Raw genomic sequence first — 20,780 nt, 5'->3', positions numbered from 1 at the left:
TTTGTTAAAGCTTATTATCTACAAGGCCATCAGGGCCCTCCTTAATGCTAAAGTACAGAGCAACAATCATGATAACTGTGAACTTTAGCCAGCGCCAAAGAGCGTATATCAGTCTCTTTATGAAGCCAGTAGTATGTGTCATTTCTTCTTTCCGTGCGATTAGTGTACTGTTAGTAACCTTTGACCGGTTACTGATAACTGAAGGTGGAGCTGAAGGCGATACTTCCTTCTTCAATGGTTGTTCGGGTCTGTACTTGGTCTCTAGACTTTTTAGTCGCTCTAGTACCTCGTTGATTGTATCAACATCCAATATAGCAGCATTTACCACGATGGATTCTATAGCAGAGTTACAGTCTGGTGATTGGTTGTATATGGACAATGTCGACAACGGATTCACTTTATCTTTCTCCATTGCAACACTATCTAAGGATAGTTGAGAACTATCTTTCCATTGTGCGTTGCCTAATTCTGTAAATAAGCTATTTTGTATTCTTATGTCTTCCACATGTAAGAATGAGGGTGATCTGCTACTACTATTACTATTGTGCAGCAATTCATTGTTATCACTACTTGTGATAGACAATGCATCTCCTGCTGCAAGTAAGCCATCATCTCGCAATCGAGCGATAACATCTTGGCAGTTCTCAAGTGATGAATTGAGTTCCTTTATATGTTGTTGTTGTAGCTTAAAGTCATTAAGCAACTGCTCATGTTCAGACGTCATGAGCTGAGACTGATAAAACTGCTGTCTTAGATCATATAAATCCTTTGTGGCAGCCTTAAATTCACTTTCTAGCTGTGATTTTGATTCAGACACTTGTCCACTTTCCTCCTGTAGCTTTTCCATCTTACAGAATAGCACTTCTTTTAGATTTTGATCAAAGGTATCTATGCATGATAGTAGGGGATTAGGTGTTTTTGCAGTAACAATGAGATGCTTGTGTGATTACCATTTTTAGGTATTTCAGAATAGAGTTGAGTCTTTTGCTGAAGATTTTCAATTTTTAAGGTAGCATCCATCAGATTCTCTTGTAAAAACAGATTTTCGTTTTCCAACATTTGAAGCTTTTTCTTGTTGATATGCTCTTGTTTTTTGTTGTTTGAAACGATCTTTTCTAGTTCTTTGGATAATTTTACTGTTTCTTCTTCCAAGTTTGCAACCACCTTTTGATCCTCATCATTATGATATTTTCTTTTCTCGTCCAAAATGGTTTTTGAGTTACATGGGGTCGGGTATGGGGCAATATTGGGGTCATCAATATATGAAAATGCTATGCGTTAATCTATTATTATAGTTGATCTAGAATTATCCGATAAAGACTAAAGGTACCTTCCATCTTCTTGTCTGTATTTTCATAAGCATTTAGAAAAGGAGATGACCACTCTGAAAGATCTTTTGATTGAGATGATTTTGGTGATAAAGGAGGTGAAGAAGGAGCATCGACAGATATCATGGAAATAATAAAGTTACGAAACAAAAAAAAGAGAGAGATTAAAAATTACGAGGGTTTTTATTCAGACATTTTCAAATACAACTCCAACGACAGGAATAGGGCTAGTCATCTGTTCAAAAGAGTACAAAACCCTGAAGGCTTGATACAATACACACACACAAAAGCACATAAAAGGTTGTCTACATCAATATTGTTTCAGTATTGATCATGCTTTGAAAAACTGTGTAATACAACACACTCAAGCATTCAAAGGAATTCACAAAGGTCCTTTGATATTTACGTTTTGTTAAAGAATCAAGTTGTAAATAAAATTTAGCTCGAGTCTTTCTTGTTTGTATTAAGATGTTGGATATAAACGGTACGAGTGAAATAGGAAAAAATCTTTGGAGTAATTTATTCAAGAAAGGGTCATCTGATGAAATAAAAAGTCGTATGTCCACCAGATGAGTGCATTCATCTCCACTTCTTTTTTATTGTTTTCATCTTTATTTATCTAAAGCTAAGGCATAAACAAGAGAGTTCAGTGTTGATCTATTTGGACTTTAAAAAATTATCCCATCTTGTTTGTTTTACTCGAGAATAAAGCATATCGTGACATATTCCTATTGTCAATAAAACACGTCTTTACTCATCTGTTTCATCTTTTGGTAGTACGACCACATTTTCTTTCAAATTACGCTCCATTTGATGAAATAACGGCAAGCCTGTATTACAATATGATCGAACTTTAACAAGTAGCCTCATGAACGACCTCTCAAAGGACTATGAGGCTTAATTGAATACATATATATACATATATGTCACAGTTTAAGTCATCCGATTGGTCTTCTGCTCTTCCTCTTTTTTTTTTATATAAATGCAATTACGCTTTATTGCGAGTCGCCCTATATTTTATATAAATGAACAGTCGATCTAAAGTAATGTTCTATACAACTACTTTACACTTTATTCACAAATTATTCGCACACTAATAAAAAAAAATGATAATTTCAGACAATAAATAATGATAAAAGAGAGCCCACAAGAAGCAGAAGAATGAGATATAAAAAGAAAAGATTAGTAAATCAGTTATTTACATTGGTATTAAATACTTACATTATAAGAGAAAAAAAGAGAAGCAAGAAAACCGAGTAAACATATAAAGAAACTATTAATATCTTTTCTATAAGTAATGTTTGCATAATTTGAAAATTATAATACAAAATATACAAAATACGACATCTTGGAGCGACATTACTTTCTGGAAATAGTGTATCTGACGTTGTACGTTACACACATATTTACAAACATAAGATACGTACAGCACTTCATAAAACCTCAATGTCACCTAGTGTTCGAGGACGCAAGCCTATTGTACATGTTCCTTCAAGCGAACAGATCCAAAACCTATATAAGCAATCTGAGATCCAGCGTCGGCAGCTTGTTTGCACCGGCTGTCAAACAATGGACTCCTTATGCCACAATGGAGCTTCGCCAGGCGACCTCCCTCAGCCCAGCTTCATTTGCGAATGCTGTAACAAGAACTACAATGCACCTACCATGGTCAATTTGCTCCAGCCTACCTCAACAATTACTGAACTACCTCCTGACGCCAACGCCCAGAACTCATTGAAAATTTCTGGATCATCATCTCCGAGCCCCGAGAACAATGGTTTGGCATCCAGTGTAACCATAGCCTATTTGCAATCTACCATTGAGAAACTATATGCCGAACTTAAACAAATCCAAGCTAAACTCAAACAAGCCCTCAGTGCAATCCAAGCATTGCGTAAACAACAAGCTTCCGCTGATTCCAAGCCCTATACTGACTTAAACAATCCTCAATTCCTACCTCTGTGCCCTTCCTCCCAACCACTCCCTCCTTGGCGAGACGCAGCCCAGCTCAATAGTATCAAAGCCTCCATACTCGAAAAGTGTCAACGACATCGAATCCAACGTCAGGAAACTACTGTTCGATTTTTACAACCACCTTCCAAGAACTAAGGTTTTCAGCATGTCTACATACCAACTACGGCCCGTATGCCCGTCGGGCAATTGAGAAGTCGTCTTCGTCAACTGGACATTAACAATAGCCGCATTCTTGACATTCATTACCCCACTCGCAACGTTGTAGCCCTACTTGTCCACAACGATTACGCGCCTGAACTGAAATCTTACGTCCAAAAATTAAGGTACGCACCAAGGACGACTTCAACCTTTGCGATGGCTCAATCCTCATGGACCCCAAATATGGACACTGCTCTAAAGAAGAACACAACGACTTTGCCCTCATGCACCATAGTGATTGCGTGAAGAAAGCCCTGATCTAAGTCTGTACTCCAGTCAAGGCAGCTGCAGCTCGTTATTTCTACAATCAGGGTTGGATTAGCAAATCCGTCATTGACAAAAACCTTCCTACTAAAGTCACTAACCCAAAAGAGGTCTTCAATGTTGATGAGGATGCTGCTATGCTTCTCTCGGACCATGAGGATACCACCTCCCAACTATAATGACCACTATTAGCATATCGCTATTCAACGCCACTAGTCTACCAAAACAAGCTATCTCGCCACTCCTTAAATTAGCTGAATCCTTTTCCATTCTTTTAATTACCGAATCCTGACTCCTCTCACCTAACAAGTATCCTATATTCTGGCAGGAATTTCACACTTATGGTCAACCTATCCAATCAATCAAGAATCGAGGTAGCCTTGGTATTGCCCTGTTAGTCAATCCTTCCTGTCTTTTCTCAGTACAATGCATCCCTCCCAGACATTCTCTACTAGCTAAGTACTTACCTCCATCTTTGTCACATACAGAAGTTTCCAATATCCTTGACTTACTACCCTTAGATCTACCCAATATTATACTCACGATCATTTGCGGCGACCTCAACACACGACTAGGGCATATCACTGGAGATACTTTCATACTCACCGAGTACAAATATTATATAACTGGACCAAATCGCATGATATGATTATATGGAATGAAAGATTGACCTATGAATCACCCATATATATGACTTTTAATGGTAGTAGTATTATCGACTATTTCATCGTCACGACAGAGCTACCTTACCCACAGTTACTAATCAGAGGCGACTTATCGGTTGACTCCTACCATAAGTTTATGACACTCTCCTTTCAATTGACAACACTACCCTCGAGAACCAATGCACCCAAACGAATCCTATGGCATTTAAACAAGATAAAAGATGATCAGTCCAGGCCTTAATATCTAGAACACTTTTCTCATCTCACTAAGGATCTCATGCCAACCAACATCCCTTCCTTTGACGACAGATCCTTCGCAGTGACATATATTGAGCAATTCAATCGAGCCCTTTGCCAAACGATCTATCAATCTCTGGATTTGGTTTATGGACATCATACAAGGTGAACGGACGATTTCCAACAACAGTTTTTAACGCGCAATTTACAAGAGATCTTTGATATCAAAGAATACTACTACAAGAAATGGCGGAAAGCACAAGGAATAAATTGTCTAAAGTATTGACTGCTCCACCAAGAAACTAAGGCTAAATTGCGCAGAATGATCCAGCAACGAAGGCGAGAAACCTGGAAAGATTTCTGTAACAAAATGGAAAAGAGGGAGTATACTAAAGCTATTGCAAGGCTGTGTAATATGTGTAAAAACAGAAACCTAAAATCCTCTTTTTCTACCATAGAAGGCCTATAACAGGCAGCTGAAGCAATGGCTTTGCACTTGCAAACAATCTATTCAGGACGACTACTCCAATATATGGACGAAGATCATTCGTTACGGCATCGTTCTACTCCTTTTTCGCAAGATACCTGCCCGATTTTACTGGATGATGTCAAAGACGTTCTTAGACAGCTGCCACTTAAGAAGGCGCCAGGCTCTAATCATCACCGGCAAGATATACTCGCTCCTCTACAGCACTCCCTTGCACTTATACTGCTGTTTCTGTTTCAGTTGTGCTGGAAATGGTCTTGCACTTCTGCTGGCTGGCGTTTGACCCAAGTAGCGCCGATTTACAAGAAAGGCAACCCGACTGAGTCTGGCGATCATCGACCTATTAGCCTCACGTCTGTCTTCCGAAAGCTGTTAGAACGTAGTATTCATCACTTTTTGATTGATCACAGTCCTCCTTTGGACATAGCCCAAGGCCGGTTTCACGAATCTAGAGGATCTTTAGATCAAGCCTTTTGTCTAGCAGAGATATGTAACATTCTCCGTTACCACTATCGCATAACCTCGCTACTGGCATTCTTGGATATCAAGTCAGCATACAACACTGTGGATCACCGCCAAATATGGCACGCACTAAAAAAAAACAGCACCTGTAGCACTCGTTAGCCTACTGCGAAACTTATTGACGAGGTCCAAATAGAAGTGCTGCTCAACAATGCAACATGTACCCGCTTCTCGTCAATCCTCCCTCCGTTGTTGTATTCTATATACATTAACGAGTTACCTCGCCTTCTGCGTCCACAGCCTATAACCACGGATATTTCCCCTACCAAACTTATCCTTCGGTTGAACTGCTTCCTTATGCTGACGATGTGGTTCTCATGGCTGATAAGGCCGGCGTGCCAACTCTCCTCAAGTCTTGCGAAGATCATAGCTACAAGCTTGGGTACCGATGGAACACAAGTAAATGCGTTATATTAGATCCAACGCAACTGCCTCCAAGTTACACCTTTTATGGCGAACCAATTCCAAAGCAAGCTTCCTTTCCTTACCTCGGAATACCCTTTCGACCTGGTGGCTATCTCTATACTGTTGCAGTGGTCAATCAAAACAAGACCAAAGCCCTTGCCATTATGAACCAATTCTCAGCTATTGGTGTTTGCCCTAAATGCTTTTCTCCTCTCTTTGATACCCGCTTTTACAGTCACACTGTCCGTGCTCAACTGGAATATGGCCTGGCCATTACCAAGGTCACCAAATTCCTTAGCAAACAACTGGAAGATGCCCAAAACGTCTATTTGCGTCGGGTTTTCGGTAGCTTTCACACATCTTCCACCACGGTAATGCTACATATGTTTAAGCTACTAGCCATGCAGGAACATGCTTATACTCTGCAATTTCAGTTTCTCCTACGCTTCCTTACTCTTCCAGAAGATGCTCTGTTACACCATCTTCTTCCACTTATCCGCCAGCCCGCAGCCACTCCCAATGGTACAAGCTCTCTAGGTTTCCCATTTGGAAAAGATGCCCCCTCAACCCAGAATCCCTGGATCGTCGCTCTTTACGGTCGATACAACGAAAATACCGCCAAGATAACCTCAACAATAGACGTTCTACGTATGCCTCCGTTCTCCTTATGCACTGTCGCCCAATTATCTCTCTCGGCCCTGTCTATGGCTACCTATGTCCAAGCCTGAAAGAAGTCGCTGCATACGTTGGCGTCTTGGCTGGCTCCTTGGCGGTCGATACAAAACCAGCTCTCGGCGCCCTGGCCAGTCCTTCACAAAAGCCCATATCATTCACTGTCTCCAGATGCACCGTAGACTCATGATACCCCAAACCATTTCTGATCCATTGTCCTTCCTTTTAAATACACTACCTACCAGGAAACCCCGCTCTCCTAACACAACACGTTCGTGGAGTATCCGCTGACCAACTATATGCCCACTCACCTCGGGCAAAGACTCTTAGAATAGCTTCTCTCTTCTCCTTCTCACTAGTGTATTTTACACTTGATCCCATTCACTCCTTCCAAAACATTTTTACCCTTGATCCCAAAAGGGTTTTTAGTCACCACTATCCTTCCTTTCTGAACTGCCTCGGGCGGGAAAGATGTAATATTACAATCATGCGCCCAATATTGGTTTTAATCATTTATAAGAAAAAATTTGTTTAAACGTATCTGACATCGTCTTATTTACTGAAGTTCAATTAATAGAGAGACAACAAACATGGAATGAATATATTTATTGTAAATGTTTGCTTTATATTATACAGGATAGACAATGACTCAGAAACACCTCTTGCTTTATCCAAAGACATCATCTCCTCTACCTAACATTACTAAATCGTATATTATCATGAATACGATGGCAATTGTCAACGCTGTGCATACAATGATAGCCAAATAAAATGGGTTGAACCATCGTGTAGTTTTGAACGCTATAAATCGATTATTATTCTCACCGCCTTCTTTCTTTTCAGCGTGTATAACTGCAGCGCCCTCGGGTGCAACCACAGAAGACCTAAAGGAAAGGGCACTTGCAAGCATGGATGAGCGTCGGAGTGACATTATTGACGGTGAACCTGGTGCTGAGGCATGGCTTAATTCTGGTGTTGTTGGCACAGTGAGCTTATCAATATTGGGAGATGCACCATCTTTATGCTTATATTTTGGAGACATGTAGGGCGGGCTTTTTGAAGTACTGGTTGGTGATAATGTACTTTTTGCGAGCTGTGGATTGGGTTCCTTTATATTCTTGGTAAGTCTATCATTTTCATAAGTAGGATGTGAGATACCCAAGCCATTTATAGTCCCGCTTTGGCTGATCACTGTATTGGAGGAAGGGGTTGATAGAGGTTGACTTGGATATAGAGGTTTCAAATGACTATTAGGTGAATGCGTAATGGGCTTGCTGCCTGGTGAGTTGAGTATGTTTGATCCTTTTTGATCATCGATAGATGCTATATCACTGTAGATAATGGCAGGTACCATGGATTTATCCATATTAGGAGAATACACAATTACTGAATTCTCGACATGACTTGCTCTGGAGTGCTTTATACTTGATCTTCGGATTGAAATAGAATAATTGTCCTCTGGGTTATACATGCGAACGTCGTTATCATCAGGATGCTTTATGGCTGACGAAGGACTTTTCAAGTGCGGAGGTATAGGCGACGTTGATTTTAGATCTCGAACATCAATGTCAGGTACAACTGGTTCTACAGCTGCTTCATATTTTCTTGAAACAAAGTAAAGGATGAAAGGTAAAATAAAGTTTACAGTCTGTCAAAAGTAAAAAAAAGAGTTAGTATGTTTTAAAAGGAATGAAAGAATATTACTGATTGAAAAAACAAGCTGCTCCAATTTTGTATTGTACCAATATAATCTTTTGTTTGGAGCGGACTAAAATAAACTTTTTGTTAGTACGAGGGATGATCACTCTCTTGTACTCGTATTACATACATACAAACTACCCATGGCAGAAAGTTTGACCAAAATATTGCCCATGATCTACTACAGATTTGTCCTCTAAGAAGGTTCGATCTAATGACTATGGTAAATACTGGAATCGAAGTAACTAATGCAGAAACAGGAAAAAGGTATGCTGTTACTAACGAAGCAGTAGAGCCTACAATGTAACATTAGTACTACATATACATAAACAAAATAAACGCTACCATTTTGACTGAGAATTGATAATATGTCACTGGATGCAGTCATTTGATACGCCATTGCTCCAAGCACACCTAAAAATGATGGTTGATATGGAGTTTGAAATGGTTTGTATATCTTACCAAGTACGAGATAAAATATTGTAGAGATAACGATAGAGATCCACATGCATCTATGAATATTAACATTTGGCTTTAGGCTGTTTACCCAAGATGGAATCTACACAAGAAAGAGTTAGATACGTAGAGTATTCAAAAACAAGGGATGTGATTACTGTTGTTATGTAACTATAATTGAAAATAACGATTCCTAGAACCATTGTAGAGTTACCTCCGCTTGCAGGCAATAGTTCTGGTTTCAGCCCTTCCTGGCAGAAGGCAACACACCACTGTATTATAATGGCGGTCAAAACGATAAAGGACGTCATTTGAATAGCAATATTTTCAACCAAGCTGAAAAATCCTAAAGGAATGACCAATACTGCTGTCAATAGAAACCCGAATGTAAAGATGTAGTAGTCTTCAGATGGGAATGGGGAGTTGCCGCCAGCACCAGTAGCATTACTTACACAAAACCAACCACCGGGAGAGACACCAAGACCACAAGTGCCTTTGAATATGGTAATAAACATGCTGTCAAATGTCTTGTATGGTAATTGAGTGTTAGTTATCAAAAAAAAAATGGATAAGTACATACTTGTGCAGCGAGAATAATACTTGCGACATTGACAGCTTGAAGTGCCAGATACAATAGAACTTGGAAAACGTAATGGTATTTTTTTCCGAGGTAAACTTGTGCTATAGTTGTTAATTCAACTTTTGACTATACACAGGATAAATTAATTGATGTCTTTTAAATAATCTATCATACGCTACCTGGAACTTTTCATTTCCTTTGATATTAGACAATGCTTCGCACACAAAGAGAGCAGAGCAACCAGAAAGGATGGCTATAATAATAAATATGAAGACGGGAGCAACCCAACCGGACTACGCGAGCATATATTAATAATTTATGTCGATAGAAGTGACATAGACTTACTTGTTGAAATAGTGGTGGAATAGTGGACAGACCAGGCCCCTACAAGGCTGTTATCAGTATTTCTACAAGAAATCATATTCTTACTTACAGTCATCGACGATACCAAGAGAGCTGTGCTTCCAAAACTGCCAATACCTTTCACTTCCGACATGTTGATATTATATATGTCCAGAAAATACGGAAAAACTGAATAATGACAGGCCCTATTTATATGCTCCATTTTGGTTTTCGCCTTTTTGCCGGTACCGCACTAAGTTTAGTAAATAAGACCATATTTGGGATATAACTCTAGTATTTTCTGTTTCAAAATCTAATCATGTTGCACAAGCATCTCATTCATCTCACATTATATGTTACTGTAGTAACCAATTCTGCAAAGGGTCCATGTGTACAAGCACATACAGAAAATAGTGGGAAATCATATGTTCAATACTTATACAGAAAGTGAGCCTTCAGTTGCTTATCCTGGTTTGATGTTCAAGTAAACAAAAGAATATAAAAAGCAAATATACGCAAATAACGATCTTTCAGCGTTTCACCGAATGCAAGTTGGATGAAACGTGGACAATTTAAGGGAGTAATATCTTGAGGGGCCTATTGAATCTGCTTTTAATGAATAAAGAAAAACCAATTCTTTCTAACAATGGATAATATATTCAACAATCTATGTATGCAAACAATAAGACATCTTTTATAAATGGGATATTGTAGACAACAGATAGACTGATAGTATGTATATACCTGGGATTTCTACCAAAATACTTTGTAGAATGTGAAACGTTGATGTCATTGGTAGACACTAAACAAAGAAAAAAAAAATCCAGATGCAGAATGAATGAGTAAAATTGAACAAGTCGGCTAAATAGGGTACACTACAGTAGCTTATTAGGAATTCATTGATTGAATTAGTTTTACCTATTATGCGATTGATATATACTGACTAAAAGAAGCAACACCTGTAACCAAACGATTTATAGAAAAGATATGGTATCTGTAGTAAGTTTATTTTGAAGACTGTTCATCTTGTTATTTGTAATACTTGTGATTCTCTTTTTTAAGACGGCATACTTTTCATCAAGTGTTTGATATTAAAGTAGTCAGGATTTAAATTGAGTGTATTTACGATGAATCTTTTAATTTGAGAACATAATTGATGGGAAAGAGAGACGGTTATTCGGATCATTGTATTCGATAGGCTCCCTACAGGTTTTTATGTAATCTCCAAGACAACGAATACAACCTATGGCTAGATCAGACATTTTAACAACGATTTCTATTTTCAATGTTTAATATATGCATATGAATGTAATTTAATGCAGCGCCAGATAATGTGGCTTTCTGAAAGCAATAACAACAACGTCATGCTGAGTGCACTACTAGTACGGTTAATGTTAATGGTTGTTCTTTGGTGTGATGAATATATGTTGTAAGAATGTCTAGAAGGATAGTATTTCTAGCTTGCAGTTAATCAACAGAGATGTAGATTATTACTATATTTGGGATATTGAATGCACTTGCCCTAGTACTTGGTGGGCCTCTTTGCTCAAACGGACGCACAAGGCTATCACTTTAAGGACAAACTTCGACAGTACAACGCTTTCTTTGCGTTTATGTCTTTGGGATGCGACGTTGTTTCAGCTGATGAGTATAATGTCAACAGTAACAGAGATGGATTTAATGCATATCAAATTCACGATACCCTTTGTCATTGTCAAGGACCTCTATTTCCAGTTAAGAATAGTGCATCTTCGAATGCTGCTCAGAGATGACCAAAAAGGAATGAAAATTTAAAACACAAGATTATGAGAGTTCGTTCAGCTATACTTGCCCAGTGTAATTCCTTCACACATATTTACTGCCATGCGCAGGAAATATTGAGTGACCATGAGAGCCCAACATCAACATCAAGTGCAAATCCAAACAATTGAATAATTTCTCTGTTTCTGGATCAAAGCGAAGGTTATATGCTGTCCTCAAGTGTGAATCTTGTGGTGTGGAATCACAATGTGAACAGTGCATTAAATATATATAATATCTTTGTTTACAAACCAAAACACAACAATGAAAGTCCTCTCCCCTTCAGAAGACCTTCAAAAGACTAACGGTGCTCCTTGGATTTAATGCGTTGTCTATAACGGCAGTGCATTCCTTTACGCCTCGATAAATATAAAATGAACAATACATTGTTTTTTATTCTTAATCTTTTAGTTAATGGAATAATATAATACATGATGACTTTTAATGATTTATGCTGATTATATAATACGTAATGTATATTTGTACATGATTTCAAAGGAGTATATGAATATATACATATGTGTATATTTGTATAAGATATATTTAACAGGCTGATACAGGAATCAAATAACCATAATCTTCCTCTTCTTCTTCTTTATATTTATAATGTGTTGATAGTCCAGTAAAGAATAATGGTCCTTCTGGTAGTAACTTGGTATTGATTGACAAATTTGGCTTGTTACGAGATTTCTTGGTAGAAGATGAGTTTTCAACTGGTGAATTGAGTACACGTCTTCTTGAGTTAGGTATTACAGATAGATCAAGGGGTGCAATGGGTGGTCTATTGCCGTTACATTGTTGCTGCTTCTGTGGAATAGCGGAGGATTTAATTGGCTCACAGTCTAAACCTGGCATTGGCCGGAAAGTATATTTTATACAGGGTGTAATATATGCAAAGTAGGATCTATCGTACTCTTCTGAACTGTATGTATAGTAAATAGTATCTATAGGTTCAAATGTAACAGTCTTCTTCATGTTGTATGTGTATGTAATTGTGTTGTGATATAGAGAAAGAAAAAGATAAAAACATTGGATCCTTTTATATTCCAACTTTTAGTCTAAATCTATTTTTAGATTTCGTTATGTACAACAAAATAACCAATCACAACCCAGTCCGTTTCTATTTTTAAAAGCAAAGAAAAACACATAATAATCAAACCAAATAATTTATAAGCCAAGAATTCTGCTATTGGTTTTCATTGTTCAAAGGATCTACTAAAAAAAAAAAATAGCGCCACTCTCGGTGACTTTTACGCTTTGATTATACTATAAAGAAGCCACATCTAACAGATGCTCATATATGGCTTTCACGTCATATTTTGCCGAGGTTAAATAATTTCACACTGTATGTGGCTAAATAGCATTATAATGTGTACTTATATCAAAACATTATTTCTTTTGGCTTATAAGTGTCTTTCTTGGCAGAACTAAGCTTTTACTAATTGACAAATTATGTAGTACATTTAAAGTTTTTATAATTATGTGAATGCTTAGAAACATGTCTACAAAGAAAAATATACCTGTATACAGTGGATTGTGTGTCGTTCCTCTTCACAATGAAAATAGAATATACTCCGACAAAGTAGGACACCGTTCAACTTTGCCAGGCTCTTATTTTCAGAAAATCTTTTTCCAAAAACGAAGTTGCACACCACTAATACTTTTTTATATGGAGCCAAAGTCTAAACTTAATTAATATGAGAATCATTTCAGTTTAGATAGTCAAAGCGTCCCTTTCTTTTACTTAAAATTAGTAAGAATTAACCTGCTGATTATTCAGAATTATTAAGCGTAGAAAAAAACCAGAAAGGTCAAATGTGGAGGACTGGGGTATGTCGAGTTTTATGGCAACGGAGGACAAAGGAAGGGTGCGGGGCTGGCGCGGATGAAGACTATCAACTCAGCTACGCACCCTACAACGACCGCCAACACAGAGGAAGTGGTAATAATAGCCGAATGCCCAAAAATGATCAATCTGTTGTAAAAGTTTAACGTAGCATGGTATACGTATGAGTTACAGGTAGGACATATCTAATTTTATAACTTTGGATAATTAGCCGTAACTAATAATCGTTTTTTAACTTTCTTGGTCTATGCAAAGCACATGCGTTCTCCAAATCTAAAGCGTCCATAATAACGCCCCAGCTTGCTAAGCTGCGTCATGTCTACAAGAGTAAGCTTTGCTTTGTCACCTACTACTTTACACCGGCGGGAATAAAGGCATTGTGTGTGATCCATAGATTCTTTTGTGAAAAAGCGTCTCCTCTCGATAGCATATGAAATGACTCAACCATATCACACTATATTTGCTCTCACTAAGCACCTTCACACTTGAATAAATTGACTAATTCCCGTTCTTTTTTTTGTTCGCTGCCTCACCCATTCTTGATCTGAAAATGACCTTTCTCGAAGCCTGTTCTCACTCAGATCGTAAGTAAAAAACAAGATGTTGCACAAGAAGGCTTGGCTTGTAGTCTCCCTTTGCTAAATTAGCGACTCAGTTTTTGCAAGCCACTGCGTAGCATAATGTATTTCCGCATGTGTAGTGCCGATTTTGTTTATTAAAGAGTACATGGGATGATCAAAATATATCTAAATTTCGAATTCTATTGGTCAAAATGAGCTGTCAAATTTCGTTTAGTTTAAGTGAATAATGGTCGTTTCTCAACTTTTTTTATTTTATACTATGCATACAGCTTTGTGAAATAGAAGCCGCGTGCTCAAGAGAAAAAGTTGATTTTAGTTCTTCTTGAAGCCAATCATTAAAATATCATAAAGGGAGATATTTTAATACTGTCATGTTCAAGTTGAGTTGAAAAATATGTTCAAAACAAGCAAGTTTTTTTTAGAGTGCAAATATTTTATTCCGACTTGTGGGGCAAAAGTATGGTTTTTCGTTAAATGAATGATAGAATGAATAAATGTTGGCAACTTGTCCTGTTCATATTATATTTGAAGTTGTAACTAATTGATTAGTTCTTAACAGTTATATGAAGACAAAGTATCAATAACTAGTACAAGGGATAATATCATTTGATATTACATATATTCTCAGTCAATTAAAGGCAAGTGTCTCATTGATCTCGGGCTCAAGGTTGTAGCCTTTTTTCAAAAGCATGCCAAGAATCCCTCATCATTAAAAAGAAAGATGATGTACCTATAAGAGATATAAGACAGGAAAGTAAAATATATAATTTAATCTTGTTTTAATAATTCAATGTGAACGTATGAAAAGCAGTTTCTCCTTCGCACGTCACTTGATGTTTAACATATGTCTTGTTGCTTACAAAAGCAGAATTTACAGATATTTTAAATTTATTATAATTAAATTCTTAAACTTAATGACGAATCTCCAACAGATACTAGAGAAGTATGTGTTTCTACAGGATATTCAATTACAAAGGTCTGTCTACGGTCACAAGACATACTTTTCGTTGCAACATATCCTGCTCTTCCAACTTCAAGCACTGCTTCATCAGGCACTGCTTTGACAAATTCTTCCTGTACAATAGCAGATAATTGGTTGAATATGTTTGACTTGATAAAGGATCCATAGTTTTGAAACATAAATTTGAGTGTTAACCATTTTAATCCAATCTCATCCGTCATGATAGCCTTTTCAAATATATATCCACAGCTTTCAATCGACATATGATGTGTATAAAGCCTTTGACAGCATAGTTTCTTAAGACGATGAAGTTGATATAGATTAGCCAGTAGCAGTAATTCGCATAAGACTTGCCATGGCTCAGAGTCATCCAAGGTATCGCCGTAAATATATTTTAAAAAAGCCATAACGACATCAAAAGGTTCTGGTATTACTATTATTTTCGTAACAGACTCAAACATTCCCGATGTACACATGTTTTTGAAGTGTGGCCAGCGTGATAAAAGTATGACTTGATGTACGTAGATTTCCTTTCCATCGCCTGTTCGAATCAAGAAATCTGAATGCTCAGGTGTATTTAATAGTTTAAGAAGTTCGGTTGTTGGTAGCCTAGGCTCTCCTAAATCGTATAATCCAAATGATTCGCAATTGATAGTCAAGGCATCTCTGTAAGTAATTTTGTGTTAGTCACTTCTTTTTGAATATAAAGTGTCAATACCTGAAATGGTCATGGCCGTGTGATTTGCTTGAATCCGTGTTGCCCAAGAATAGCAAGCTGTTACAAAACACTTGTGGCCTAGGGGACTCTATTTTATCATTTAATGGTTCTCTTATGACGATGAAATAGTTCCAGCCGCCAACTTCGAAATGCTTGCTGCATTCCTGTTTTTTCCATTGTAATGTATCAAGATCAAGCATCCAAAGGCCGTAAATGAGGTCATTGTCGCTACTAATGCTATTGCTGCTGTTGTTCTTATCATTATTGTCTAATTGCTTTCTGTTCGCATATCTTCCAAATACGAATAGTTTCCCGCAGGTAGTGTCGCAAAAATGCTGACTCTTTGCCAGCACCATACCCAAATCCTCAAACTGGTCGTTACAAATTAACGGATAAGCAGTATAAGGTTCATTTTGAAGATGGATCACGAATAAATCAGACACAGTTGTGCCTTGTTCATCTTTCCCTGCATAAATGTGCATCTTATTTCCTACAAGCGTGGCAGAGTGGTTGTATCTTGGGGGCATATTGTGATGGGTTGTCCATGTCATTGTATGTAGATCTAAAATGCACATCTCATCCAGAACATAGGTGCCTAGAGAGAGTAAAGATAAACAATAAACTATGTCAGTATCACCTGCACTACTTTGAAAGCTTTACACGTGTTACAATCTGTAGTTTTAGAAAATCCACCAAAGACAATCAATTTATCCTCAAACACAACCGCACTATGCAAGTGGCGATTGGTAATGGTACCCACAGTCGTAGGTCGGTGCCAGGTTTGCGTCTTGAGATTGAATATGTACACATCATTGCAATACTCTTGGTTATCGGTACAACCACCAACGATGATAACAGAGTCTTTCCATTTGGTTGCTGTATGTCCATATCTTCTTGATGGTGGCTTGCCTTGTACGTTCTATAGTGTACATAACATATAAAGAAAGAAAAAGAACTATAATATGAGCCACCCATCAGCCTATATTTAACATTTTTCTTTTTCTTTTTTTATTTTTTATTTTACATGAAGTGCCTTCCAGCACATAGTTGACAGATCAAGATAACGTAAGTCGTCTGTTACATGTCCACCGCCACCAAAGGCATAGAGGGATTGATTGTGCTCAATGAAAGCAGGTCTCCATATGCCTATGAGGTTATTGCCTGTTGTTCTTGTTATTTGGTTATACTTTAGCATGGTTCAATCAAGATAAGAAGAAAGAGGATAAATCTCCGTAACAAAGGGAGGAGAAGAAGGGATGAGAGCGAAAATTTATTAGGATAATCACTACGTTTTCATTTTTTTCATCATATTTGGTCTTTGTTATTTCAACCGAAGCTACAAAACCAGCTCTTGTATTATTTTGCTGGTGAAAAAGCATTTTTTGTCATCTTTTTAATCGTCCCTTTCACGTCAGTCTTTTCCTTCTCCCTGTTTACGTAAAGTCGTTATTAAAGTAATACTCTTTAGTATGAACTGCTTTCTAATAACCTAAGATCATCCACAAAGAAAGAAGGTTCGTAAGAAAGCTCAAAAAGTCTTTATAATAATTTAATGTTATGCTGTTAATACTTGTCTATCTGCTTCGTACACACAAATGTATTATGTGTGAATGTACACATGACTTGGGAATGAGTCATTAGAAGAAATGTCCAGCATTGCTAATTGCTGAAGTACAAAAAAGACAAAGCGCTTTATTAGTATAGGAATTGCAAACTGGTGGTCATACTGTTGTTATTGACTGGCAGTGGGAAAAATAGCTACAAAAAAAGATATTAAGGCCGTTGAATTTATGATACACTTTATCGACAAATTACTCACACAAATAATAATAAAAGGTAGCCCATCAGAAGTAAAAGAACTGTTTAGTATTTCAGTTATTTACATTGATATCAAATACTTTCATTATAAAGAAGAGAGTTTATAAGAGAAAAAGAGAAATAAGAAAAGTGAGTGAACTTGTAAAAGAGATTGTTAATATCTTATCCGAAGTGCATCAAATAGGACTGGCGATAACCAGCCCGAAGAAAGAAGAGAAAAGAGAAAAAGAAAGCAAGAGAAAGTGGCCAAAGGAGCGGAAGAAGTTGAAGGGGTGGATGGAACCAAGGCTTGGTAAGAACCAAACTACCTCCAGCTAGCACCGGTACTGTTTCGATTTTATGTGCAGCTTTACTGACAACATTAGATCATAGATGTTTTAATGCAAAGACTGTAAATCTTATTCATCATTTGTAAGTCAGTATTTATTCTTTATATAGTTCTTCATCAGAACTGAAGTAAATCTGCCTGCATGAGTGCTGCTGTTCAAACTTTATTGCATAATTTTATTATGTCTAATTTATAACACTAGACAAATCATGCCTATACACAAAACTATGTATAACACTGAAGTATAAGAGAAGCATGTATCGATGAGTCTGTAATAATCTCTTTATTAGGTTGAGAGTTCATCATTAAAAATAGTTTCATTTTATAAGAAAACAGAATTATCCCTGAATTTATCACGGCCAATGAGAATTGGGCATGACGCATCTATAAGAATGACACATTTTGTGGTCAGCCTTTTCTTTTGCTTCTTCAGACTATAGCATGAATTATTACATGGTAAGCAACCCAAAAAACAATTATGTATGTCAACAATAAATCAAAATGGCAAACAAGCCGATCCTATTGGTAACGAACAACACCCATAAAGTCTCTAGCAACTTTCAACAAAACGCTTCCAGCACAAACACATCTGAGCACGACTATGATATTCTAGCAATGACGCTACCCTTGCGATCTGGCAGTGTTGCATTCAGCGAAGCTTTACTGCGAGAACAGAGTATTAAAGATAGAGTCATCAGAGCAGTGATTGGAAACGGTATCACTGGTGATACCTAGGATCCAATGAGCAATTGGATGGACGACGAGTTGATTTGTTGTACCTGCCACTCAAAAAATAGGCGCGCGATCTCCCACTCGTGGTTGTTGAGGTCCAGAGCAAAGTGAACCACTCGTTTATCGTTCGAGTCATCCGATATTGCTTGAGCGTCTTTGATGAAGCGAAATCACTACTTGTGCTGATTGTCATTTCCGCTGAAGGATTCTCCCGCAAACAATTCCGCAATGCCTCCTTTGATATATCTGACAACGACCCATTCTTTACCCACTCGTGCCAATCATGGACAAAACAGGCTCAGTTTTATACCACAGATTCTATTTCCAAGCAGACTGATGTGAGTCTAATGGGTCCGATTATTACCTTGTGTTACTTTTTTATGCTGCAAGAGAAGAACATCCTAACTCTTGAAAAGTATGATGATCCCGCCATTCAAGTTATTTACAGAAAAGCCTTGAAATTATTACTATTGAAAAAGACGAGACAACCAGTTTAACCTTGCAAGCGCAATCATTCTGTGATGTTGTGGCTAGCCGGTTTACAAAAATTCTCAAATGTACACTATTTTTAAAAAGATATGTCGCGCTGGCTTGTCGCTTTTTCGTATAAATTGTATTATAAAAACTGCAAAAATGCGACTTTACTTTCTAAAAAGGTTGTAATCAGGATCAATCAGAGACATCAACGAAACGGCTTCGACAATATGCGGAAGATGTGATCCGATTTGCACAGCAGTTTAAGCGCCAACATCTATTAACAGAATCTGAAATCGTCACGCCAATAGCGAGTAAAAACATTGATGAGCCATCTGCTAATTCACTTTTTGTCAACAATATGAAAGCCTAGTCATCTGGTAGGTTCAAATGGACGGCATGCTATGATCAAGCAAGTGGGAGGGCTGGTTCACCAGATACTGTAATCATATCACTTTGCAAAATGCATTTTATAAGCACGCTTTATAGGCCCATTGTCACTAACGGCCGACACTTTTTTTTTCTCACCATGCCATATTCTCATACCTATCCTATATCCCCTCAAAAAAAATAAAGGCTACTACCTCATCTCCGTGGGAACATCGAATGTGTGCAATTCTCTCTTCTTTCCTCACCAAAATATGCTGTCGCCAGTTATGGAACCCAATGTCGCATAATTGCTAGTGATGCAGACGGTAGAACGACATTGATATGGATAAATGCTATATTGTCTTTCCGGAAAGTAAATTCGCCTGTGATCGAAAATAAATGCATCCAATGGTGAGAACAAAACTCATACTGTACGAAATGTAAATTCGTCGTCGTCAAGAATATTTTCGTAGTATCAACCTTGACATCCATGGATATACTGTATTTCCAAATTGAGATGACATATTGAAACCGTTGTAATGTTATCAGAGTAATAACAAATACAAAAAGAATATGGCTCACTATCCCATTTGACAGCAATATTAACAGGCGGGCTGTCTTGGAGTTGATATTAACTTAATATTAGAAATAGCCCTCTTTAGTCTCCTTATAAAAGTTTAAATTCTTTATTCGGTTTTTAATAAAAATACAGTATGACTTCCTGGTATGAATACCCTCCAAAAAAACCCCACTTCAAGGACAGAGTAAAGACATATTTTTTTTTGGGATGCGAGCAAAATCTCCAGAAAGGTCCTGATTTTACTATTTTTTTAGGCTGACAGACTAAAAAATACTTTTTCAGGGATTTTTTGAATTCAGGTATTATTTAAGGTATAACATTGGCTTTAAATGAGATGAACCCCAGTTTGATGTAAATTGTTGTCAATTTCTTTAGTCTCTTACAATACTTACACAGCAATTAGGCCTGTAAAGTTACATACTTTACCATATATTATTCTTCAACGTTTATTTCCTTTCTTCATTACATTGCCTCTATCTCCGACTACTGTGCAGCGAATTCGTACTCATCTGGGCAAGTTTCGTTGCCAGCCACTTTCGGCTGATTTGATCTGAATCTTCTAAGAGTACTTGTTAACACATTTTCTATATTTGCAAAGTGTATGATAGTCAATGCAGCCGATGACTGTTAAGAGGGCACATTTCTGTAACAGAAGGGAAGGAAGGGGAACTAGAGTGAAAGTGTATGTTACACTATGATAGAACACCGACAGTGCTCCAAGAAGTTAATTTATTGGTTCCTTTCT

At 37.5% G+C, this 20,780-nt stretch overlaps 8 protein-coding genes across 8 annotated transcripts; 3 read left to right on the top strand and 5 right to left on the bottom strand.

The window, feature by feature from the left end:
* Nucleotides 1-4: 4 nt before the first annotated feature.
* On the bottom strand, nt 5-1,454 carry RHIMIDRAFT_232629 (uncharacterized protein; the record flags this gene model as incomplete). Its single annotated transcript, XM_023607778.1, has 3 exons — nt 5-888; nt 951-1,271; nt 1,331-1,454. 3 exons carry the CDS (start codon nt 1,452-1,454, stop codon nt 5-7), a joined length of 1,329 nt encoding a protein of 442 aa, XP_023470905.1.
* Nucleotides 1,455-2,685: 1,231 nt separating this feature from the next.
* Nucleotides 2,686-3,437, top strand: RHIMIDRAFT_309991 (uncharacterized protein; the record flags this gene model as incomplete). The annotated part of the gene is made up of 1 exon (XM_023614617.1): nt 2,686-3,437. Exon 1 carries the CDS (start codon nt 2,775-2,777, stop codon nt 3,435-3,437), a length of 663 nt encoding a protein of 220 aa, XP_023470904.1. The 5' UTR covers nt 2,686-2,774.
* A 36-nt stretch (nt 3,438-3,473) lies between these two features.
* Nucleotides 3,474-4,896, top strand: RHIMIDRAFT_288140 (uncharacterized protein; the record flags this gene model as incomplete). The annotated part of the gene is made up of 2 exons (XM_023613538.1): nt 3,474-3,742; nt 4,286-4,896. The coding sequence occupies 2 exons, from the start codon at nt 3,474-3,476 to the stop codon at nt 4,668-4,670; spliced, it is 654 nt and encodes a 217-aa protein (XP_023470903.1). The 3' UTR covers nt 4,671-4,896.
* A 2,204-nt stretch (nt 4,897-7,100) lies between these two features.
* Nucleotides 7,101-10,426, bottom strand: RHIMIDRAFT_253273 (uncharacterized protein). The gene is made up of 10 exons (XM_023611016.1): nt 9,920-10,426; nt 9,832-9,870; nt 9,666-9,779; nt 9,487-9,612; nt 9,065-9,433; nt 8,913-9,009; nt 8,796-8,864; nt 8,581-8,746; nt 8,457-8,520; nt 7,101-8,400 (listed from the first exon to the last, which is right to left on the bottom strand). The coding sequence occupies exons 1-10, from the start codon at nt 9,980-9,982 to the stop codon at nt 7,420-7,422; spliced, it is 2,088 nt and encodes a 695-aa protein (XP_023470902.1). The 5' UTR covers nt 9,983-10,426; the 3' UTR covers nt 7,101-7,419.
* Nucleotides 10,427-11,438: 1,012 nt separating this feature from the next.
* RHIMIDRAFT_253271 (uncharacterized protein) lies at nt 11,439-11,787 on the top strand (the record flags this gene model as incomplete). Its single annotated transcript, XM_023611015.1, has 1 exon — nt 11,439-11,787. The coding sequence occupies one exon, from the start codon at nt 11,442-11,444 to the stop codon at nt 11,598-11,600; it is 159 nt and encodes a 52-aa protein (XP_023470901.1). The 3' UTR covers nt 11,601-11,787.
* Nucleotides 11,788-11,944: 157 nt separating this feature from the next.
* Nucleotides 11,945-12,625, bottom strand: RHIMIDRAFT_253270 (uncharacterized protein). Its single transcript, XM_023611014.1, has one exon. The coding sequence runs from the start codon at nt 12,601-12,603 to the stop codon at nt 12,172-12,174; it is 432 nt and encodes a 143-aa protein (XP_023470900.1). The 5' UTR covers nt 12,604-12,625; the 3' UTR covers nt 11,945-12,171.
* Nucleotides 12,626-15,155: 2,530 nt separating this feature from the next.
* Nucleotides 15,156-17,037, bottom strand: RHIMIDRAFT_253262 (galactose oxidase; the record flags this gene model as incomplete). The annotated part of the gene is made up of 4 exons (XM_023611013.1): nt 16,759-17,037; nt 16,404-16,653; nt 15,735-16,329; nt 15,156-15,682 (listed from the first exon to the last, which is right to left on the bottom strand). Coding segments are annotated over exons 1-4 (1,543 nt in total), but the record flags the coding sequence as incomplete, so codon positions are not given.
* Nucleotides 17,038-19,871: 2,834 nt separating this feature from the next.
* On the bottom strand, nt 19,872-20,131 carry RHIMIDRAFT_253257 (uncharacterized protein; the record flags this gene model as incomplete). Its single annotated transcript, XM_023611012.1, has 3 exons — nt 19,872-20,048; nt 20,069-20,070; nt 20,101-20,131. A coding segment is annotated over one exon (158 nt), but the record flags the coding sequence as incomplete, so codon positions are not given.
* Between the last annotated feature and the right edge of the window lie 649 nt (nt 20,132-20,780).

This window comes from Rhizopus microsporus (assembly GCF_002708625.1).
Source record: "Rhizopus microsporus ATCC 52813 unplaced genomic scaffold scaffold_1, whole genome shotgun sequence".
Taxonomy (NCBI): domain Eukaryota; kingdom Fungi; phylum Mucoromycota; class Mucoromycetes; order Mucorales; family Rhizopodaceae; genus Rhizopus; species Rhizopus microsporus.
This window is presented reverse-complemented; position numbering and strand designations above follow the sequence as displayed.

What these genes read in the sequence shown, in the direction of transcription:
- RHIMIDRAFT_253270 (XM_023611014.1), bottom strand. Translation starts at nt 12,603, where the DNA reads ATGAAGAAGACTGTTACATTTGAACCTATAGATACTATTTACTATACA.
- RHIMIDRAFT_253273 (XM_023611016.1), bottom strand. Translation starts at nt 9,982, where the DNA reads ATGTCGGAAGTGAAAGGTATTGGCAGTTTTGGAAGCACAGCTCTCTTG. An exon ending in TTCCACCACTATTTCAACAA is followed by an intron (nt 9,780 to 9,831) that starts GTAAGTCTATGT and finishes ATGCTCGCGTAG; the next exon opens with TCCGGTTGGGTTGCTCCCGT. An exon ending in GCAGCTTGTTTTTTCAATCA is followed by an intron (nt 8,401 to 8,456) that starts GTAATATTCTTT and finishes TACTTTTGACAG; the next exon opens with ACTGTAAACTTTATTTTACC.